The 16500-nt window shown below is 34.7% G+C and overlaps 1 protein-coding gene across 3 annotated transcripts; it reads right to left on the bottom strand.

The window, feature by feature from the left end:
* Nucleotides 1-3789: 3789 nt before the first annotated feature.
* On the bottom strand, nt 3790-8931 carry LOC113779060 (probable transcription factor KAN2). Of its 3 annotated transcripts, none has more exons than XM_027324479.1 (6): nt 7834-8931; nt 7590-7666; nt 6643-6688; nt 6342-6501; nt 5040-5100; nt 3790-4083 (listed from the first exon to the last, which is right to left on the bottom strand). In XM_027324479.1, exons 1-6 carry the CDS (start codon nt 8594-8596, stop codon nt 3964-3966), a joined length of 1227 nt encoding a protein of 408 aa, XP_027180280.1. In that variant the 5' UTR covers nt 8597-8931; the 3' UTR covers nt 3790-3963. The 3 variants fall into 3 exon arrangements, with proteins under 3 accessions (XP_027180280.1, XP_027180281.1, XP_027180282.1); XM_027324480.1 differs by having other exon boundaries at nt 5040-5097; XM_027324481.1 differs by having other exon boundaries at nt 6342-6492.
* Between the last annotated feature and the right edge of the window lie 7569 nt (nt 8932-16500).

The following is a 16500-nucleotide window of genomic DNA, read 5'->3' as shown; positions in this document are numbered from 1 at the left end:
TTCATCTACTACAAAGCTTCACATTAAAGTTGATTATCAAAGTCTATTCATTATGAAAATTGGTAATTACAGCTCTGGTCCTATAGCTATTTGGTGTAGTCTAACATCAAGAAAGAGACTGAAGCTATCAAGAATGGAGCCTTGGCCTGACCTATCAATTGCAACCCAATTAGCTTGTACTACTAGAGCATGTTTTTTTGCCTTCTTCTTCACTCATTCATCAACATTCTTTGGCCTGAAATGTGCCACAGACATTTTTAATGTACTTTTTCCACAAAGAGAGTTCACCACATGCACCATCAGTCTCTATTGCCAATTGGTGAGAATTGAGAACTCACACAACACAGAAGGACGTTTTCTGTAACTTCTGCTTTGATGCTTCACTATTCTTTAGTCGTCTCTCATTAAATGTTACCTAAATTCTAAACCATTTCCTTGAGAGACTTTTGATGGTTACTAGTTAGGTAGCTGTAGCCCTTTTCATACATTCTTCCTATTTAATTCCCATCCGTTAATTTCTCCCAGAAACAGCTGACTGGCCAGTGGCCAGCCTGCTTTCTTGCACGCTCACGCCAGAAATAATACTACTACTTACCCTCTTTCCATAATTTGCTTTTTTTTAAAAAAAAAAAATTTGTTTTTTTTAAGGTGCATTAATGTTTGGAAAATTTAGTCGAGGTTAATTAGATCCAGAATTTTGATGCTATGAGAACATGAATGACTTTTTGGTTTTCTTTGGTTCTTTTAGTCATCGGAAATTAATTTCGTGGTTTTGGTGTGGTCCCTTAATGATTTATTATTCAAGAAAAAAGGAGAATAAGATTGAGGGGACGTGAAACGTCACTATTAAAATAACCAAGAGATGATCTTCAGATTCAACCTTAATATCAACAGATAATTGTAATTTGCTCCCAAAAATAAAGAAAAAAAAAACAAAAGTCAGAAAAGAAGAAGAAGCAGAAAAAGTAAAATAGTGTGTCCTAGTTGCTTTATATAATTGTACTTGTGGCCTTGTCCTGAAAACATGAATACGGAATTTCCATTGGAAAAGAAGATATAGCATCGATTCAGACTTACAGTGAAACTTTCTTGCAAGCAAATATGCAGAATCTATCAATCAGTCGAAGAATATAAATTACTCATAGCTTGAGAATATTTGGAGGGCAATAAATCTACTTAATATTATTCTTTTTTTTTTTTACTTATTATTGTTAGATTCATGAGTAAAGAGTTGTGTCTCACATTGGTCTGAGAGATGGAGAAAGAGCAGTTAATATGTAAGTAAGGGCCCAAGACCTAATAGATTAAACTTTTGGCTTAGAGTTGAGTTCCTGACTTACATATTAGACTCTTTGGTGGACTCTCTCGAGATGTTTCTCCCCTATCAAATTGGTATCAGAGCTTCAGGTTATGAGACTAAGCTATTCATGGGCAAGTGGATTCTTACCGGTGAAATTCTCTTCTTGATGGTGAACCGAAGTGCCAAGGAGTTTGGTTGGTGTTGGACCAGGTGTGCCATGGGTTTGGCAGGGGATTCGGTTGGGTTAGACCAAAAAGCCAAGAAGCCAAAGGTTGGCAGAGGTCCAGAATGCAGTTTGGATATTGAAGAAAAGTGGGTCCACGTTTGAGAGAAGATGTGACCTTGGTGATAAAGGTAGAGGATTGTGTCTCACATTGGTTTGAAAGATGGAGAAAGAGCGGTTAATATGTAAGTAAGGATCCAAAACCTAATAGTTTAAACTTTTGGATCAGAGTTAGATTTTTAACTTACATATTGGATTCTTTAGTAGACTCTCTCGAGATGTTTCTTCCTAACAAGTATTATTCATTTTGGCACTATTGAAAATGCCAATATGTACTTATTACTACATGCATATCATTAATTTCTGCTACTTTTTGCTTTATCTTTTCATTCATTACTGTATCTTTTGTCTTTCTTGGGAAAATCGATGCTTCAAGTTGCAGATTTCATGGCTGGATTTTTTATACCTTCATAATTTAAAACTTAGAGTAACTATATGTTTTTCTCCAAATGTTATACAATGCGGGAAATCTTGATGACAAGTCATTAAGCTTTTTTTTTTTTCCAGAAATATTGTCCTATTCATTTTTTTCGTCGGCAGAGTTAAACGGAAGAAGTCGCTACTTTCCATCTGTATCTATTGTTTATACTTAAATTGCTAATCAATCATTACCTAGAGACCAGTTTTGACACAAATAGTATGAATGATCCCCGTCAAACATATATAGTATACTCCCTTCATCGCACTAAAATTGTCCAATTATCTTTTCATGGTCAAACAGATCTTTTTGTGCCATTAATAATGAATATACTTTTTTTTATTTAATAAAGAAATTTATTGAGCAAAATTAAGTTTTATACAAAAGGCTGTAGTATATAGACTTGAAATGTTGGACAAAATTGAGAAATCAAATAAGATAAAGTTCCTAAAACTCGGAAATTTAACCATGAAAAGTCAACCATGAGAAGATTAGTGGCATGGAAGAGCAACAATTCCAAAGATGAGTAAAATTTAAATCGTCAATTGTGATAATACTAATGAGTGGGGAGGAGTGATATCTTGGAAATACTACTGATAATATGAATTAATACTCAATTTGTGATATTACTCTTAGCATTTGTATCCTCTCAATTTACTAATCCATACTTTTAAACCCACAAAATGAACTCTAAAAGATTATGCAGGTTTACCACTGACTAATTCCATCTTCACAATGCAATTCAACATGCTAAAATGTGCCCGAAATATTTTGTCATTTGATAACATGTGCTATTTAGGTGGTGCAATCAAAATGTGATATGATGACAAAAATTGATGTCTAATTCAAATAGTCAATTCTTCTCAAAGTAATTTATTTTTGCAGATATGTAAGAGGAACCTAAACTTATCGATCTTCAATTGAAATGGGAATTAAGTGTGTATTCTAATCCATTCAGCAAGTCCAAGTTTACTGATCACACTTGGTGACCATTCACTAGTACAATAGCCTGTAAATTATGCTAACTTTGGAGACTAAAATGGCCGGGAGGAAATAGAAATACTTATATCAGGCAGACAGATACATGCCTAATAGCTCGTGCATATGCCTATTCTTGATAAATGTTATCCATCTCTGTCAAATAAAGCAACATATTCGTGTTTTGTATAGCCAACAAAAAGCAGAATCACAATCCAAATCCCCACATAGTGAGCATAAAAAAGGGCATGCAGATATTGTTTTTCATAGTTTGCACCTTGTCTTTTTCCTTTTGTTATTTCCCAATTCTTTTTCCCCTTACATTTTTTCAGTCCCTTTTTACCAGTTCGTGTCATCTTTTCTTTCATTTCCTTTGTTGGGAAAGTGAAAAGGTATGTGTCAATGCCTAGGAACGAATAGATTATAGAGTATGCTCCAACTCATTTGGTAAAATTATACCTTCTTTTTCTTGAGTACAAAGTGCCCCATACAATTACCAAGGATCACTTTTTCCCTGATTAAAAGACTTAAAAGTCCCCCAAAAACATACCTCTTTCCTTTTTCTCTTTTTTTGCCCCCATAAAAGTGCATCATAATACAAAAATCAATCAGCTAGGACTGATGATGATCATGATGATAATGAACATATTTACTTAAGCAATATAATATGATGATTTCGAGCTCACAGATTGATAGGATAATTAGGACATGCTTTTTGATACCACCCTTGAATTCTCTCTCTCTCTCTCTCTCTTTCTCTTTGCCTTCTCCTTTTGTTGCTTTCTGTCTTTGTTGTCTCCTTGTCTTTCTTTAGGCCTCTTTTTTCCTTTACTTTCTTCTCCTTTTCTTTTCTACTACAAACTTTCTTTTCTCACTGCTGATTTTCTGAGTGGGCACCCGAATCTCTTCAACCTCACCAGCTTCCCTCTTTCAGAAGCAATAATCATTTCAAAATGAGTAGTACTATCCACGCAGAGATCTTGATCAGTGTGGCCTGCCCAAGGTGAACTCCAGATTGGGTTTCTTGGGGCTTGACTCTGATAAGCTTGATGAGCTCACATCTGATAATCTGTCATAGCTTGAGCACTTTGGTTCGATGTCCTTCTGGATTTTCACACCAAAATATGCATATCTTGTTATAAAAATGCTCAAAAAGAAGCTCAACAATTTAGCTAAAAGCAAGTAACATGAGGGATGTGTGTACAATATGTTTGCGGGGATCCAAGTACAAATTTGACTTAAAAGAATAAGGGAATATTTATCAAGGTGTGATACTGCAACAAGAAACCATAAAGCCTGTTGCCCCTCTTAAAATGCATGTCTCATGCACATTTTTATGCAACTTTCTTATGTAATCAATCAGTGCAAGATTTGTTTCTTTTTTGAGAACAGGCAAGTGGGCTTTTAATAGGGATAAAAGTTTAATTAAATTCATGTGGTTGAAAACAATAGAGACAGTACGTTAATTGGGCACAGTGTATTTGAATGTTTGGTTGTGTCCATCATATTTCACTCATTGGTGCAGTGTTATAGTGATCAAGTACGAGGTATTAAGGTTATAGCATGTTGAGGAAGACAATCCACTTTAGTTGTATTCCATCCTTTGACTAAAGCTACTAAAAGAAAATACATTTTTTTGGGGTGCTGGTTCCTTTCTTTTGGATTACATATTACAAAATTCCTTGAACCTCAGATATAGCAAAATGGCCTGCACAACTTTACAAAAGCAAGCCTTTTTTTCCTTCTTATTCCACTTTATACTGTAATGGCATATGGTGCCAGATAACTCTAACATGTAAATTTCCTTCTTATTCCCATGAATGTATCTGTCATGTAAATTTCACATCCTTAGATTACATGTGACACAACACACAAAGGTGAAGGACTCAATCTTCCTCGAGCAAGTCCACAAACACAAATATTTCTATGTGCTTATTCAGTAAATATTCAAATGGTAATGACTAATGACTGGTGACTAAAGCGTAGACCAGCATTAGAAAACTTTTGGGGAGAAAGAGAAAATGAAAAGGCCAATATTCTAGATTAGTTGCGTTTAGTACCTCAAGAGATGGTATGTTGCCTAAAGAATCCCTCATTTTGCCATGCAGCCAAGCTTCCCTGCTACAAAACAATGCAATTGAGAGAATATTTCCTATCAGTGGAAGCCATGCAGAAGCGAGAAAAAGTAAACTGCTAAGAAAAAGATGGCTATCTTTTACTGTCTCATTTATACTTCTTTTTTGAGGGAATCATTTATACTTCTTCACTTTATATTCTGTGACGATAGGGAGGAAACCCAAAAAAAAAAGGTTGAACCCACCCATGTGATACCGCATATTATGCTAAATGAAACAGACTTCAAGGAAGTTTCAAAAAGACTAGTAGTAAAGCTTTGGCACCAAGATTTTTCTACAGATGGGCCATCACTCAGTGTTTAGCTTTGACACTAAGTTCCTTAGCTATGGCCCCACTGAAATGCCCTTATCTGAGCCCACAAGATCTAGAGGAAAGAGATATGTCCATTTTTAGGTTGATTTAAGCCAAATTGAATTCAAATGTTTTTTATGTCTAGGATGTGTGCGTTTTCTTCCCCTTGCTGCACTTACTTTTCATGTTTCAACAACTGTAAAGAAAGAGATTACTAAACCATGATGGAGTTTCTGTGTTAAACCTGATTGTCGACAGACAGAACAAAGAAGTGGGCTTATTTTCCTCATCTTCTTTTTGTTAGCATCTTCTAGGATTATGTTCTTTATGTTTGCACTGGCACACGAACAAAATCACACGCAGAACACGCACAGACAAATGTTGAGATGGGAAAAGAATTGCACTTATTAGCATATCTTTTTTAGCAAGAGTAATGAAGTCCCTCAATCCAAACAAAACTTTGAATCGGCTTTTCTGAGAAGCCTTAAAGTAATTTTGGATTCTTTTACTTATCCTCGCACACAATGACACAAGAAAATGCAGAAGAGTTCAGTCTGATGAAAGTAGCTAGAATAAGCAAATTTTCAAACTTCTGCTTTATTCGTTGAGCCCATCTGACCAAAGCTTCTTTTGGCCCTTAAAATTTATTGAACATGTAAGGTAGCTATAAAAGGATAACGCAGTTCTGACAAAGATTAAAGGGCTGCAAATACCACCCTAAACTTGGTCATATCTCAGATGATAAGAGACAGTATATTTATACTAATGAAGCTCGCATTCTTCTTCATATTTCGTCCATCGTTTCCAAACTAGCCTCTGGGGATCTGGCCTAACTCAACATTCCAAAAATTTTAGTTTCTTCCATTTATTCCTCTCTGTCTCAGCAAGAAGTATAGAAATTTATTGATTCTAATAAACATCATTAAGTGGCTAACCTTGAGGAATTACTCCAAAGACCATGCAAGTCTTTGTCTTGCTGTATATTTTGCCTTCCTTGTTGCACCGATAATTCAGGTTTTCTTGAGTTCTGAACTTCAAACATTAAGTCCTCAGAATTATCCCCAGATGACCCGTTCTCATAGATATCTGATTGTCCTAAACGATAAGAAGAACGATACGAATGAGAACAGTATCCAACTAAATAACAAAAGATGGTTTGCATCAATCTCAAGATCCTGTACACTAGCACTAGCACTACAAAATAAGCATATAGGGAAGAAAGTCAAGGAGATTAACCAGAAGAAGGTGCTGCTCTATCAGTTGTCTTCACCGTTCGATACATCTGCAACCAAAAAGAAAATGAAAAGCATAATAATTAAAATGTTGCAAGAAAGAAAAGGAACAAAATAGAAAAGCTAAGAGGGATTTTCCAAGAATGCAATGTACGTATGGTGAAATATGCACTTTTTTGTATGTGTCCCAGCTTTAATGTCCTAAAACATGCTACATAGTACTATTACATAAAACTACATACATATATGTGAATGTATGCCATGTGCAAAACTTCTGTATGGAATTAACCACAGTTCTGTACACCTTGGTTTTACAAACTCAAAGGGAAAGAGATATCATTGAGACATGATAGCATTTTGTACTTTCTTATCGCCACTGTCTTCGGTAAAAGGAGAATTTTCAAAAATATAATAGTAGTAATGATGCATACTGTGTACACCCTTTGTCTTGGCTTGGCTATTGACTGTTTTTAATTTTCCTCGGGCTTTGTCTTACTTGGTTCATCTCTCTCTCTCTCTCTCTCTCTCTCCCTTCATATATGATATATCTCTCTCTGAGTCATTGATTATTGATTATGGATCTTTTCTCTTTACATGGATCATGGATGGATGGTTCATTCTTCCAAGCAAAAAGCTACTTGATAGGTAGCAGAAGAAGCATCAGATCTAGTAGAAAAAGAAGTGCTAAGGATTTTAGACAGGAAAACATTGGAATTTGAAATGTTTAAATTATGACCATTCTGTACTGTTTTGTTACAGTAATGCAAGTTCAAAGTTGTTAAAACACCTTCAAATTACAGTAGAAAATTCACGGACGAAAGTAGTACTGATGCTGACATAAAATGGAATCAAACAAAACAAAATTACAAGGAAAGTAAAAACTCAAAAAAATTAATCCCTTCTTAGGAGAAAACTAACTGATTTGATGAAACAAGCGGTCCATTTAATTACCTGTAAATGTGATTTAACATGTGCCAAAGTGAGATCTTTCACATCCATTAGCTCAAGAACTGACTTGGGCGTAGCTCCTGTATTTGCCCCCATAAAAAATTTATAAAGAAAGGCCATAATTTCAAGAAATGAACTGATTATGAATATGCAAGTTTAGTGCTATTTCTGTTACTAATTTATAATTAGCTGAAGAAAAACACTAAACAGATAAAAAAGCATTAATCTTGATATTAATGTTGCATACTTTCATGGCCACCCAAGAGCTCTACAGCATGAACAAAACGAGCGTGGAGGGTGGTTGTCCACCGCATCCTAGGAGCTCTCATGCTCCGTTTAGCTGGAAATCTCGATGAAAACCTCGACCGCATTAGGCCGCCACCACCGCATCCGCCTTGGGACTGGAAGCAGGTGGGATTGGAGGAACTAGTCGTAGTAGAAGTAGGAGAAGGAATTCCACAACTAGTGGTACTAGCATCTAAAGACTGTAATATTGGATTAAATAATGGAAAAGGAGGAGGGTTTTGGTAGACTGGGATTCCTCTTATTGGTCGCAAAAACCCGAATTCGGGGTGGTTTAACCCCCCTCCTCCTCCTCCTACTTGATGCTGTTGATGTTGGAGGAGGTGGTGATGGTGAAGTTGGTGCTGATGGTGGAGAGGAAACTGCTGGCTTTGCTGAAAAGAGTGAATAAGATTATTGTTTGTGGTACTAGTAGAGCTACTATTCTGGATGAGGTTATAATGGCTATTGTTGGAGCTTGGCTGATGATGGTGATCAGAAACAGAAATCATCCTTTGATTGTTTGATAAAGAAAGTTCAAAAAAGTTACTAGTATCAGGTTTTGCAGCCATTGATGATGATATAGAGGAGTTTCTTGAGTCCAAAGCTCTTTTACAAAACCCCAAATCTATCATATCTTCAGTTGTTCTCCTCCAACCTGAGGAGGGTTTGCTGTTTGGTGGGCTGATTTGTAGGGATAAGTCTGGTTGTGCTGGGAACAGCTCCATCTTTGATTCAACAAGCAGCCGGCCAAACAAACCCTACAAGAAAAGAAAAAGAAAAAGAAAAAGAACTGTTTGTTCTTTTTCTTTGTTCTTGACAGCCCCTACCTTTTCTTGTTTCTTGCTGGTGCAAGTGTTCTGTGCTTGTGGGATGGTTGTTTGTTCAGGGCTGAAAAGGGTCACAAAATCTTGGAGGGTTTTGTAGCTGAAGCCTGAAGGATATGGGGTTGCTGAATTTTGAGGGAGAGAATTCCGGGTGTTTTTTTTTTAGATGGGGTTAAATGATGAATTGAGGGGAGTAGTTGCAGAGACTTTGAGATTGAAGGAGAGGGAGAGAGAAGGGAAGAAATGACAAGGTATGAAGTGAATGGTTGTTTCTTTTGTGTGAAGTATATGTGAGAAAATGACAGTTGAGGGGCTATGGGGAGAGAGAGTGAGATATATGTGGTTTCTTACTTTCTTTTGTGGACGTGGGGGTAGGATGGATGAGAGAAAGGAAAGGAAAAGGAGGGAGAGAAAAAGATGAGAAAGGAAAAGAAAATTAAGTTTGAGACTTTGATTCCTTTTTACTCTTTCTTTTTCACCCTTCTCGTGTATGCGTTCTTTGGGGGAAGAAGAAAAGGAAATTTTGGTGTAAGCTTTTAACGTGAGCATTTGTCCATCAACAACTCATACTTGCCTTTCTAAACAATGCTCTTCACTGAACTCAAACTCATCGAATGTACCTTTTTCTCAAACCTTATTCATGAACAAATTTGCACGGTTATATATACATACCGATACATCTGCACAAGTTTCACATCCTAATTCTAGCTTTATTTTTGTGGTCAAAAAATATCCTAATTTCTATCTATTACTTGTAGATTAACTTGCAATTAGGACTTACATAGATAAATGGAACTTTTAATTTTTGGTTGTGACTCAACAACTTCTTCATATATATACTCTCCATGTTGATTTTTTTTTTTCTTTTCTCAAGTATTCTATCCTACTCATTTATGCAGGAACGATTAAGTACTACTCCAATTTTAGCCGTTGTTAACCTTTGTTTATAATTGAAGACCAATTCAGGCTCGTTGTTATTCTACTTCTTTTCCCTTTTTTTCCCAAGAAAAAGGAAAGAAACTCCATTCAAAGACAATCTAGGGAGGGAAATACAAGACAAAACACAATCAAGCTTATAACATGCAAGTACATTTTCTTGAGATATAATGTTTACAAATTGCAAGTGGCGAGTCTATTTTACATCCTTCTATATGGTATGAGATACTACGTTTGCGTGCATCCTCAACATTTCTTTATACTTTAAGATGATTGTAGTAGTTTGTGGTCATTTACGTTCTAATGCAACCATCTATTATTCTTCTTCTTATTCTCTTCTGAATATTCATCATTTTCCTTTCCCCTAAACTCAAAGTTTGTCTTACAATCCTATCTGATACTACTGTTCTGCTATCAATATATTTGTTTTCGCTTGGTGGAAAGGACACATAAATGTCTATTCATCAAAATGTGCGATAGAGATTGTAATAGAAGTGTGTGAACTACTACTCTCCCTTTTCTTTCATGGTTAAAATTTTGCATCCTTTGAGTCTGTTGTATTCCTTTTCTGTTTCAGTTAACACGTACTACACATAGCGGTCAACTAGTGCTTATGTATGATTTTGAGATAGAAAATAGAGTTTAGAAAATTCTGCACTTCGACAAGAAATCCAAGGAACTTGAATTTGGATGGACTTCTTAGTTAATTATTTAACTCTAGTGATTGATTACTATTAAGATGCCTTCTAAGCATCTAAAACTTTGGATGATTGTCTACATCTTAGCATTTTATATATGTAAGATTTTATGTTAGGTTTGTCCAACGAGTGTCCTAATTAAGTACACTAAAACAAAGCGGAGTACATAATAGTGTAAATTTTTTTAGAAAAGTAAAAAGTTGAATATAGTGTTTACACGCAAAGGGATTTAAATGTGGGTATATACACTATAAATGAAAAAAAATTGTATGTGTTAATTAGTCAGAGATCTAAGAAACATATATTGGCATCAGCATTCAATGATTCAAATTGTATAGGGTTAGACTATAACACCATCTTTGGTTATTTACAATAATAATAATAACAAAAACACTATCTTTGGTTGGGGTGAAACTGAAAAGTGGCAACAGGATAACCAAAGAAGAATATGAAGCATGTGCAAGTTCCTCAGTTCTTTTCATTTTTAGTGAGAAATGGTAAAGAAAGGAGAAGTAAAAGCTGAAAGGTATAAAAATCCTTCCTTTGCACACAAATGTCTGCCGTACCTGGTTCAAATTTCTAGGATGAGTGAGATCAAGAATTAAGTTCTTGAAAATTGACAACATTTTGAAGCTAAAATCTAAAGTAAACAAAAAAAAAAAGGAATGAAATAGCACTTTGCTAACGATCGAGCTTTGACTCAATAGTCATTAAAAACGGATTAAATCCCTCTTTAAATTGTAGATCGAGAGTTCGAACCTCGCCTACAGTGAAAAAAATTCAAAAGAGATGCCAAAACACTCCCTTGATTGAGTCGGGTCTGTATACCACCCTCACTGTAGAATATGATAGATTTTAAGCAACAAAAAAAAGCAGCAAATAAGAGAACTAATTAAGTGTATGCCTACACTATACCTGTAGTACACACCCCTTAATTATTAGTAATTTAAAACTGCACTATTGGATTTTATACCTTAATTCACTAATGCATCAAATATTTACCAAAATGTTCGGAAAGCAGAGTTTAATGTGAATTCGACCCCATCAAAATTTAAAAATCTCCAAATTGCATCAAGCGAATGCTATCACACTATTGTGATCTTTTACTTTTAATTAATAATTTAGGTAAATCTTTCTTGAAGATATAGAAAAGAGAGTGGAAAGGATTAAATACCTTTTTAACTGTATAAATGTGCGTGTGAGACCAAGAGCATCATGGAAAAATGTTACCTTTGATTTTGTAACTTTATTTACAACTTTTTCCAGTGCCTCAAATTTGGAGTCACCCCCCACGACACGACCCATATATATTGCTGGCTATCTTTTCTCTGGATAGACTTGGGTCCCCCCACAGCCTCCCATTTAACAGACGGTCAAATACTCAACTAACCCTCTTTATTGTGGGTTTAGAATTTTCAACCAGGCCCAATCTTTGGTGGTGGAATCAGCCCGTCTATAATGAAGGAAATAAAAAGATTAAAATAGTACTTTTCCTCTTGACATGATTAAAGGTTTTTCTTTTTTTTGGCATACAGAAATCGCAATTGGTCTAACTAAGATGTGAGGAAGAAATAGTGATAATGAAAACCTAATTTTGTTCTATAATGAGTACTTTTAAACATAGTTATTAAATCCGATCCAATTCAGCGATTGAATCAATCAGTCCGGTGATTTGATTATCAGGTCAAGTCAGGTCTTTAGTTTGATTGGATAAAAAGTTGATCCGGTCAAACCCATTGGACATACTGGTTCAAATGAGAACCCGTCCGATTTTCTAATTGACCCCCGCCCTTTTTTTGTCAATTGTGGGTCTTTTATTTGAAACAAAATGTATACATGCTTTGATGAGATTTGTACATTGGATTTTCATTCAAATGTACACAAGATTTTGTCACTTGCTTAGTTTTTATTTGATAACTAAAATGTTTTTTTTAATAAAATTGTTTACTTTTTAATTTATACAATTAATTTTTTTAACTTTCAAACTGACAATGTTTGAGTAGTTAGAAAATTATTTTACTTTTAAATAAAAATAAAAAAATAAAAAATGATGCTATATCTTTGAAAATAAGTGACACAATTTTGTTTTATATTTGACTATATTATTTATTTATGTAAAAGTATGATAAATTTACCTTAAGTCTTCTATTAACATTTATATGTACATTATATATTTTTTAAGTACAATAATTAGTATCTAAAAGCACTTTACTAGATATTTTATATATGTACATTAAAATTACTATTTTATATTTATAATTATTAAATTAAAATCTACCAATTCAATCAGTGACTCATTAATTGGACGAGTAACCCACAGAAGTTATCCCTTTGTCTGGTTCCCTACCGGTTAGGCATAATAACTATATGCTTTTAAAGAGAGAACACGTGCTACATAATATTTTCAAAGTGTACCATAAGAACCTTGTATATCTTGTCATATTTGATGGAACAAATCATCAAATATGCATCCCTCTTAATGCACCACGCAGGATTTGAATACCAAATATGCAAGAAAACATTTTAACTTCTTCTTTTGGAACAAATTTCAATTTCCATTTTATTAAAAGCTATAGTATTGGATGTGAGACTATATGTAATTTCTTTTATTTTGCCTACAAGTCCCACATCCAAGATTTTCATCAACCAATTGGACGGTGAAACAATTAATTGAAGGAGTAAATTAATCTTTAGTCCACGCAACTAGTTTCAAAGTTCAAAATTCCTTTAAATTAATTTTTTTTGGAGAGGGAGAGAAAGGAGGGGAAAAAGGAGAGGGGGGGGGGGGGTAGTAGGAGTTGGCAATTAGTTGGTTTGTTCCTCCGAGAAGAAAGTGGTAATCTTTATGCTCACTTTCATTGTACAAATAGGTAAATGGCCAAGCTACCTTCTGACCCACCAAAAAAGAATTACTACTAAGGCAGCTTCCTTAGTTCTTTTGGAATTTGAGCTGCAGGCCCCATTTAAATTTAATAGAGCAGATGCATACATGTAAGAGACAGCATTTGTACGTCCAAACCTTCAACACATTATTCTAAACCAAGGATTAATCATGTTCTCATATGCATGCATGGAACACTACTTGCAGAAGCAAAAACATGTCTCAGAATTTTATTTTATTTTTTTAAAATAATCAGTAAGAAATACGATAGCTTATCCAGTTATATGTACAAATAAAACTGTATAGAAGTGAAAAATCCAGAAATGCATTACACAATTAAGGTTTATTTGAAACTAAAGAGAAGGTTTTGTGTGTTTTCGGGTAACTTTTGCGAATAATTATTGTATAGTGATTCTAACTTTCTTGAAACTTGAAAGTACAATATATTGTATCCTTCAAAGTAGTCTTCAAATTTTGAAAAGAAAATGAAGGGCCTAGATTTGCTATGGTTAATTTTCTGAAACTATTGTAAGTCTTGATTTTTGTTGACAAGAGAACCCACAGTCGCTATCTGAGAATTTGCAACAGGTAAACCATGTCTTATGCAATAACCCGTCAACCTATCCGAGAATGTGCACTGGGTAAACACGGCCCCGCGCAATAACCGGTCAACCACACGGAGAGGTAAGACGCACTAGGCAAGTCCTGTGCGACGAGCAGATGTCCCAAGAGAGGTTTGAACCCGGCTATCTGAGAGTGCGCACTAAATGAACCCCGTCCCATGCAATAACCTGTCAACCACACGGAGAGGTAAGACGCACTAGGTAAGTCCTGTGCGACGGACAAATGTCCAAGAAGAGATTCGAACCAAGTAGGCAAGAAGGCATGACATCAACTTTATCATTTCAACTAACTCAAGGGACATTTTGTATTGTAAGTCTGGATGCTAATATCTAGTCAACTAGTCATTAGATTATAACAGACTTGAGGCTTTGAATCCCATAAAAGTAAGCATTCCAAGTTGATACCGAGTACCTTTCACCAATGCAATTTACAGCTTTCTGGAAGAAAAATTCTTCAGAAGTTGAGGGATATTAAATTGACATTGTGGAGTACAAAGTACAGAGCTGAAACCTCCTAGGGTTCCCGACAACATTGGGAAGCAATATTGTTACAAAAAACACAAGACCTAAATATTATATTACCTGCACTTAGATGCTAAAAAATAAGTTCAAATCCTGATTTAATATTTATAGAACTTTGCCCCCAGCGATGGACACGGAACAAAATGGAAGACTGACAAAATATGTTGGTTTTCGTGGTTGATGGACTTCTTCATCATCTTCAATCTAAAATGATATCATATACTAAATATTATCGTTATTAAAGAGTGGGATTCTAATTATTATAATTTGTCGATTGGATCAATGTCAACTATTCCTCGGTAATGCGGATTAGGATAATTTTAAATGGAATTTATCTCAGAAATTTTTGAGAAGGAAGAAATGTGGGTTGGAAGCATCTAGTGATTAAGTTAATTAATTTGTCACCATTCATGACCATGTAGTTTGGGTAGTCAATTCGTGCCATTTATTCAGTCTGAGCTTCCCAAGGCTTTGGCCAGAAGGAATCTTACATAAATACCAAATGTTTTGTTTAATATTGTCTGTAGCTCCAATCGTGCTAGGAATTAGGCGCAGTTAATTTATTATTAAGGTAATCTCAAGGTTTAGGATTACATTAGATCTATGACCCAAAGATCAGCAGCATCTAAATCTGAGGTGCATCTTTACTTGATAGGCAAATGAATTAGGTTTACCTAATAGTATTTACTTTCCAACTAATGATGGGAGTTTTGTTCATTAATTCAATTCAAATGGCTGTCAAGTAAAAAGTGTTAGTGGTTTTTAACTTTTAGAGGTTCCATCTAATCAATATTTCCTCTTTTTTTTTTTAATTTTGCTTGTTAGCGGACGAGGGTTTCATTAGCCATTCAATGATTTATTTTTTCTAAGGAGTGTCCATCGTTAACACGACTAAATTCTTTCGAAGCAACCATGTATACACTCATATTAACACTTGCTACTTTCTCTTGTATTTCAATACTTTTCCTAATTAATCTCCTTACATTTATACATTTTTTCTAATTAATCTTATATTTCTAAAAACCTAACACCTGAAATGGGTATCCGTTAGACAGACCGTTCATTATTTTATAAAAGAAAAAAATTGTTGTGTTGGATCTCAATCTATTTTGGTATGGATTGACTTTTCTCCAATGAATCTCCAAATCACGTGATTGTGCTAATTAATCAAACATAAAGTATGAACAAATGACTAATTTGTTCAGACAAACTCTGCACTAATTATCATATAATCAATGGAGATTGCACAAAGAAAGGAATAGGATATACCGACATTGAAGATGTCACTATCTCCACAACATTGTTTTCTCATCGATAAATGCACAAATGGGTCAACATGTTCATTTACTACCCAACCTTTGAGCCACAAAATGCCAATGAAGTAACCAATGATGGACCTAAAAATTTTCATAAGTACCAAAGGAAAAATACTGATTAAGATTTGTGAAAAGTGTATATATATGTGTATATGCGTTTTAAGGTACAAAAATGATTGGAAAAGAACAACAAATAGTTTCCTCATCCTTAATTGTAAAGCTTTTAGTGAATAGATAATGATCACGCTGTCCGGAACAGGTCTTGACATCGAATAATTGAATGTTTTCCATCTTTTGCTATCCAAATTTCCAGCAATTATGAATCAATTGACACATCCATTTAGATATAATCTCTTTTTCCGGTCTCTCCCTTTAAGCAACAATTACCAAATATTTTGGACTATTTCTCACAGGAGAAAAAAAAAAGAAGAAGAAGAGCTAAATTATTGCAAGGGTTAGGCTGTGTTACTACCTGGAATCAGACATTGCTTTAGCTGGGGGGGAAAAAAGATTCCGGTGAGGAATTGTGTCCACTTTAATAGACATACAGCATACATGCAATGTTATCATGTTAGATCCTGATCTTTCTCAGGAAAATGACTTATACGAGTATCTTTCGTAATGGTGGATTTTATATTAGACTATTACCATTACACATTCTTTTTAACCCTAATTTTTTTTTTTCTAAGGTTGAGTTTTTACTCAATTCGGTTGCATCTTTTTCTAGAAATTTCAATGCTAAGACGACGCTCTCCTACTACCCTTTTATCACACATATACGTTTATTTCAAAAAAATTTACATTAACAATTCTTCTGAAAATTCTCAAC

This window comes from Coffea eugenioides, chromosome 8 (genome assembly GCF_003713205.1).
Source record: "Coffea eugenioides isolate CCC68of chromosome 8, Ceug_1.0, whole genome shotgun sequence".
Lineage (NCBI taxonomy): Eukaryota > Viridiplantae > Streptophyta > Magnoliopsida > Gentianales > Rubiaceae > Coffea > Coffea eugenioides.
Note: the sequence above shows the minus strand (reverse complement) of the source record. Positions and strands in the feature narration are given on the sequence as shown.